Source organism: Camelus dromedarius, chromosome 1 (genome assembly GCF_036321535.1).
Source record: "Camelus dromedarius isolate mCamDro1 chromosome 1, mCamDro1.pat, whole genome shotgun sequence".
NCBI lineage: Eukaryota > Metazoa > Chordata > Mammalia > Artiodactyla > Camelidae > Camelus > Camelus dromedarius.
The window spans coordinates 105,641,091-105,648,089 of NC_087436.1; the positions used below are offsets into that span (position 1 = coordinate 105,641,091).

The window sequence follows — 6,999 nt, forward strand, 5'->3', positions numbered from 1 at the left end:
TTTTGAATGTGAGAAGCAAAAAGATATCAGAAGAACTAGAGGACTGGGGTGTGAGGGTCAAGTTCTGCCTGGCTGAGCTGACCCACAGTCCCCTTCCCCAGTGACCAGCCTGTCGGTTGTCACACCCACCACTCTGTCTACAAGCATCTTCTCTTCCTTCATTGCTGTCCACCCCTTCTTCATCTTAGCTGTTTCATTTCAGTCTTATGGTCCATCTGATCTCACTAATATCTCATGTCTTCTAGCGTTTCTCAGAGTTTTTGCCAGGGTTCAGCCTTGTTAAAGTTTCTTAAGACTTTTAAACACTTGATTAGGTAAACAAATGCTTTAAAATGCATCCAGTTATTTAATTTAATAAATGGATGCATGGTCAGAACAGATCAACTTCCTTCCAAACCTTCTACAGTTCTCCATTAGCTCCCCCCAGTCCCAGCTTTTGGCCTGAAAGCACACCTGCATGTATCTGATACAGGCCTGATGGCAGTGGGTTCTACCCTGGTTCCGTCGGAGGAACCAGGAAGTGTTCCCGGGCCCCCTCACCCCTGGAGCCCCTCACCCAGGCTGAAATCAGCCCAGCAAGACTCTTCCACACATTTCTTCACTGTTCGGCCTGAGGACTAAGAAAATCTTGGGAACCTCAGGTCTGGTGCTGAATGCGCTAAGAATTCACTCCCCGAATACCTCCCAGTTGTGCAGAACCACTGTTGGTTATTAGGTCTGAAAGGGACATCAGAGAGTCCTGTCTCTCATTTTGTATCTGAGAAAAGGAGGCCAGGCAGGTCCTCCTGATTACAAAGCAAGCAAATAGGAAAATGGGGGCTAGATTCTGGCTCTGAGGGCCCCGCATCCTCTTCCATCCCCTCCAGTTACAGCTGAAGAACTTCTCTTATCCACGTTTAGAAAGAACAACTTAGTGGGGAGGGGGAGAGGGCTTGAAGCTGCTTTTGCATGTAACATTTTATTGAAATTGAGGAAGCACCAGCAGTCTGCATCATAGAATGAGGTGCTGATGGAGATTGGGAGGTGGGGCACTCAGTCCCTCCCAAACTGCTCCTTCTGTTCCCCACACTGAAAGCAGCCAGAACCTCTTTTCATTACTAAAGGTCTTCCTGAGCTACAGAACCTATGAAACCTTTGTCCTCAGTTTAAATATTTAATGGGCACGAGCCATCATCAGGGAGCGAAGGAGGAGATAACCAGGTGCCTGGAAAGGATGGGTTATGGACATGGCCCACGTGCTCCCCTTCCCTCCATTAATGACACAGTAATCACCAGAGTGGCTGCTTTCTTTTCTGTGGGTCCTGTGTTCCCTTTAACAGCATTTTCTATCCCAGAGGCCCTGCGACAGTGGGCCAGAGGTTGGGAGGAGATGGGAGGTGAGGGCTGACTTCCAGCAGAAGGTTTGATGCTGTCCCCGGTCTGTTTCAGGGGAGGTTCGGAAGCAAGAACAAGACAAAAGTCACATGACTGCCGAGGCGTTGACAGCGTGGGAGGATGCTGGGAGGCCCGCTGTCAGCTCCCCAGCAAATCAGAGCCCCAGGAACCAACGCAAACACTTTCTTGCCTCATTAGCCCAGCTACCTTCTGAGGGAGAAGAAGTAAACAGGCCTGGAGGGGAAATTGTGAAACTGACAGAGGAGCAGGAGCCTACAGGACCAGCAGGGGTTGGAAGAGAGAGTCCCCTGCAGGGTCAGAGGGACGAGATGGGGCCACCTCTGCCTGGCTTAGCTGCCAACGGGGCGTGCCCCAAATCTTGCCACAACTCCTCTGGGTCCAGCCAGCCAGTGGCCAAAGCTTCCACCCTGGAAGACGGCAAGGATACCCCAGAGGTTGGAAGCACAAGGAACACCACGAAAACATGAAGGGGAAAGAGATCGGGCATGATGACACGTTGACGGCACTGGGGACAGTAAAGAACTAAACCTCAGAACAGCTCACCGAAGTCTCTTTCTCCTAAAACACCCCCAAGCCTGCAAGTGAGGAAGGACACAGATCCTGTCGCAAACTGTGAATATTCTGATGAGGCCAGCACAGTTTGATTTATTAAATGCGGGTCCTCAAGCTTCTCGGTGTCATCTCTTTCTGCTGAAGATGCGCTGCTGTGAACATGGCCAGGCACAGAAGTGGGTCGGCCATATGGCTGGTTTTTGGCCTCCATCTTTCTGTCAGCATTTGTTTTATTAGACATAAGATGTTTTTCTATTAGCGTTTAAAGTTGTCGATCAAAATTATAGGAAGAGCTTGAAAGGGATGGGGTTTTTAATCAGGTCCCTGTCTTTGTAATGTAGAGAAAGGTGTAATTGAGCATAATGGGTCCAGAGGGCGCCCCGCTCCACTCCGTCATGTCAGGGCCCGTCGGGCCTCCCGGCGTGGGTGTTCTTGGCAGCCTGCCTGAAGCACTGTCTGTGCACTGTCTGTCGTGGCAGCGACCAGCAGGTGGAAAGGGGCTTAAGAGGGCTCAGAAGGTTAGGCTTCCGGTTTGAAATCCGCAGCCCCCGTGGAGACCCGTTTGCTGACTGCGAGAGCTGAGTTTTCCAGCCTGTAATTCTAGAGGATTAATCGACCTGGAGTGATGGGGGCGTTGTGGATAAGCAGGGAGGATGGGGACTCCAGTGGTGTTTGATTTTTTGTTTCTGAGATGAGAGCAGACCCTGGAAGTGCTGGTTCTCTCCACTCAGCCTGGGCTGGTATAGGGTTCTATGGTCATGTGAGGTTGGAGCCAATCCAGCTGCTTAGGGCCAAGCCAGTTTCCCCCACCACCCGTCACTCCGACAGAGCACTGTGGCTGCCTCCTCGGGAGCGCCAGATACTGGGGTTTTAAAGACAAGGCGCTGGGGAGGCTGTAGCTCAGCGGTAGAGCTCATGCTTAGCATGCACGAGGTCCTGGTTTCAATCCCCAGAATCTCCATTAAAAAAAAAAAAACTTGAAAAAAAAGGCATTACCAAAAATTAAATAAATAATAAATAAATAAAGACAGAGCTCATGGCCCTAGAGTGGAAAGAAAGGAGAAAACAAAATAACCTCGTCAGCCTGGGGAGGGGACTGTGGAACCAAGTTCAAGCTCCAAGAGCAGGAAAGCAGAGTGGTCACCCCTACCTGCTTCTTTACTTGGGGATAAAATTAGCTTTTCTAGGCAGCATCTGGCACTGCAGTACATTGAAGGCTCATCAAACGGCAGACCTTTCTTTGTGCTGAACTCAGTTCATTTCCCCAGAAAGACCTAATATCAGATCCCAAAGCTTGAAACGCCCCTGAGAACCAGAATCACTCCTTTGAGAGACTCTCCTGCAGGGAAAAGAGAAGCTCCCGAGGTGGGAGAGGTAGAAAATTCAGCAATTCATCCTAAAAATTGGCTGTTTAGACCAGGCTTGTGATCTCAAGTGTGAATCCCACATGCAGGTGGCCAGCCACCCCACCACCACCACTTCCCTGCCACATGTCATCTCCTGGCATCACTCGGACAGCAGGGTAGGACCTGTCACACTTGCTGTCTCGCTCTGAAGGAGGGCAAGGTGCAGACCAGAAGGTCCCATGCTTTGCCAGAAGCACCCTGGGTGGACCTCCAGCTGATTTCTTCCCGCTCACTAGAGGTCACCCCCACTGGCGGAACGTGGGCACACCTGCATCTGTGCACTCTGGCCCCTGGTGAGCTGGACACACATCGGCCCCTGCCTGCCAGGCCCCAGTGCCCCATTCATCCCTCTGTGCTCCAGCCTCTCCCCTTCCCCAGACCCAAGAAGGTCACTTCTCTCCAGGAAGGTCACTTCTGCAGCTGCAAAGCTTGCCCCGGCCAGCAGCCATGGAAATAATTTTCCTGCCGCACCAGGCCTAAATTCTCTGTAAATGTTCAGCACTACTGCATATGATGCCAGAGCCACCAAAAGCAAACACAGCCAGATTGAATACAATAATAATAAAAAGAAAAATCTCTCCCTACAGAAGCCTTGGTTTTGACACATAGTTGGCCAGGTGTCCGTCTTGAGGGGCCCATTCAACACCTTCTGGAAAGCAGGGCTTGTAGTAAACTTCAACACATTCCATCATGGGCAAGAAAACTGCAGGAAGTCCCAGAGCCTGGGGCTCAGGGCAGGGGGTCATAGGGAGCGATAACCTAAATTCTGTGTGTTCAGTCAGCCTGATAGGGGGAGGTCTTCTGTTATTAGGTGGAATTGGAGCCAATAAGTTGATCCAGTCACATTTGTAACCTTGACCACGCCCCATACGCAGATGTGACACTGTCCCACCTCTGCTATCCTAACCCAACATGATTCTTCTGTTCCACAGACATTAAAAAGAGTTTCAGCAATTACTTATGGTTGTCATTTGTCTTTTTAAGAGTCATTGTGGAAGTGTGCTTTATTCTGTCCCCTACTCTACCAGATAACTCTCAAAAGTAGGGCATTCCAGGGCTGGTTCATTCAAGTAAGTTATCAAGGATCTGGTCTTCATGCTCTGCTGCCTCAGTGTCAGCTATTCTCTCGTGCTAACAAGTTGGCTGCAACAGCTCCAGCCATCACCTGTTCACACATCTTGTCCACAGGCAGAAGGAAGTTTCTCACTGTGTGTGTGTGTGTGTGTGTGTGTGTGTGTGTGTGTATTTTAAAAGCAGGTAACCCAGTTCTTGTCACATTTCATTGATCAGAATTGTCACATGCCTATGTCTAAAACAATCCTTAGTAAGGAAGATGGAATTATTACTGTTATGGGTTTACGTTCATCAAGATCACCCTCTGAACTGGGCAGGGGTCCTGTCCCTGGAGATGCAGACTCTAAAAGGGTGAACACTAAAACAAAGTCAGGTCTTTGTGTGTAGGGAGTTGGGAGTAGGTTTGAGAAGGCCACCAACAGCATTGTCTCCGCCCCCCACATGTCTGTTCTTGTTTTGTTTTCTTGTTTCTTTGAAAAGTCAGAATATCATGCTACTGAGGAGAGTGGAGTTGGAGGGAGGGGCAATTGTTGTTTGTTGTTTGTTAAGAAAAATACCATCTCATCTCTCCATTTCCCTGGCTTCTTTAGCATCCGACCTGTTTTGTAGCTGGAGTATTCCCTCCTTTGTTTACCTCTTCAAGTGTGTCGGTCCTTCCATTATTTTTCCAGCTCAGTTGCCAGCAGAATGCAGAACAGTCTGGATAAATGAAACAGAGCTGACAGGTCTCTTAATGAAAGCTTGTTTGCACACACTGCATTTCTTGTGATCGCTCTGTACCTGAGAGCCTGTAGGTGTGGATTTTTACATATGAGTGTTTGTCGTTCTTTTAATTAAGGCTGGTGGAAATGGACTGGTTTTTGTAAAGCAGGCATTTCTCATCCCTAACTCTTCTTGCTGTGCCTCCTCTACCTGCCTTCCTCTCCCCTTCCCCCTTTCTTCTCCTGGAACAGTGACTCCTGAAGCCTCTCTAGCTAGGAGGTCCCTGGTGGCGTTCAGCTCAGTCCCTCCTGGAACCTCCTCCCAGTTAGCAATCTTAACTAGGCTAAATCTGTTTTCTTATCATTGTTCCTCTTTCTGTGCCCTCATTCCCAAACACACACCATCATCACGAAGTGAAGTTCTAAAAAAAGGGTTCTGGTACCAGTCATTCATGTGTTGGAGTGAATTTTTGGATGTGTTATTCCTGCTGGAACCTTTGCACCCCAGTTCGCCATGTGAATTGTTCCAGAAAGAGGTCCAGTCTTCTCCTGAAAGAATTTCGAAGACCAGCTACTTCGTCATTGGGGTTATCTTTTCTGTCCCTTTCGAATTACAGCAAGCCTTTGCTTCTCTCGGTTTTCTGCTCTTCCAAAAGGCTGCAGCTCTTTCCTGGCTGGATCTTGGTACTTTATTTCTCTTTGAAAAAGATCTCTATGTGAGCGCCTTCCCCCTCTGCCCTCTGCTTTCACTCTGGAAGCCTCCATTTGGGACAATCTCCCTCCTTAATAATACTGAGGGTACCTTCCCTTCACACGGCTCAGTTAGGATGTCAAAAAGCCAAAGGATGCCCCTCAACTCACTACTTTAATACATTCTTTGTTTTCCAGATGTCGTTCTGAACAGAGAAGAATTTGAAGATCAGAGAGATGCAGTAGAGAGCTCAGCAGTGAATCTAATTAGAAATGAGAAGCAGAAAAGTAAGAAGGCCCCGTCTCCCGATGTTACAGTTGCTCACGAATACAAAGCCAAACAAGTTGATAAAGCATGAAGGCAATTTAAAATGATAGATAGAGATGTGCTGCCGTACGTTTCATATCAGCTCTCTACTAAACGAGGACTTTTTTTTTTTGGATGCGTAGGGAAAGTTTGCATAATACTGGCAAGCATGACTTTCTGGAATCTATATGAGCCCAGGAATATATTTTGGGATCTTAGTGGAGGCCAGAGATAGCCTATTAAATTTAAAACAATTGACTTTGGGGAAAAAAAAAGCAAACAACTGCTGTTTTATAGTTTGATTTAAAAAAAGAAGTAACTTCTACTCAGTTGTAGACCTTGCTTTACTGGAGTGTAAGACCATCACGTATCATAACTATACCTTTTTTGTTCCCTGAAATTAAAATGTAATTTTCCTGATATAGATGATGAATTCTCTTTATTATTTGCATCATTCCCTCCTCCGCCCTCACCGAAGGCCAAGCCCAGGCTGAGCGTAGCTTCTAGCATATTGTAGCAACTTATCACTTGCAATCTGTCACCTAAAATTATTAGATCATATGGTAGTCATGAAAAAGATGGAGAATGTAAAGGTTTTATGCATTCAGTCAAAAGCGCCAGATCTCAAACCAGTGGGTTTATTTCCTGCAGGCTTTCAAGTTGACCAAAGCACTCACTGATTTGCTCTATTTTCTTAGTTTTTAGTATTTCTGTATATATATGCACTGAAAAGCCCCATTTGGAAAAAAAAAATTGACTGCAGTTCTGAGAAAAAGCTTATCCTAAACATCTAAAGATAGCATTTCTAATTATTGTCTACATTGTGTTTAAACTGTGCAAACTTGAGCATTATTCTCACTTTACCAGCTGTGTC

At 47.2% G+C, this 6,999-nt stretch overlaps 1 protein-coding gene across 4 annotated transcripts in view; it reads left to right on the forward strand.

Moving 5' to 3' along the window:
• Nucleotides 1-6,547, forward strand: part of CCDC149 (coiled-coil domain containing 149) — a 96,284-nt gene extending 89,737 nt beyond the window's left edge. For 2 of the 4 annotated variants that reach the window (XM_031436553.2, XM_064487755.1), the window contains one exon: nt 6,017-6,547. In XM_031436553.2, the coding sequence (XP_031292413.2) occupies nt 6,017-6,177 (161 nt within the window). In that variant the 3' untranslated portion in view covers nt 6,178-6,547. Of the gene's footprint in view, nt 1-1,428; nt 4,311-6,016 lie in introns of those variants that run through there. The other 2 variants (XM_031436542.2, XM_031436549.2) reach the window with 1 other exon arrangement.
• The last annotated feature ends 452 nt before the right edge of the window (nt 6,548-6,999 follow it).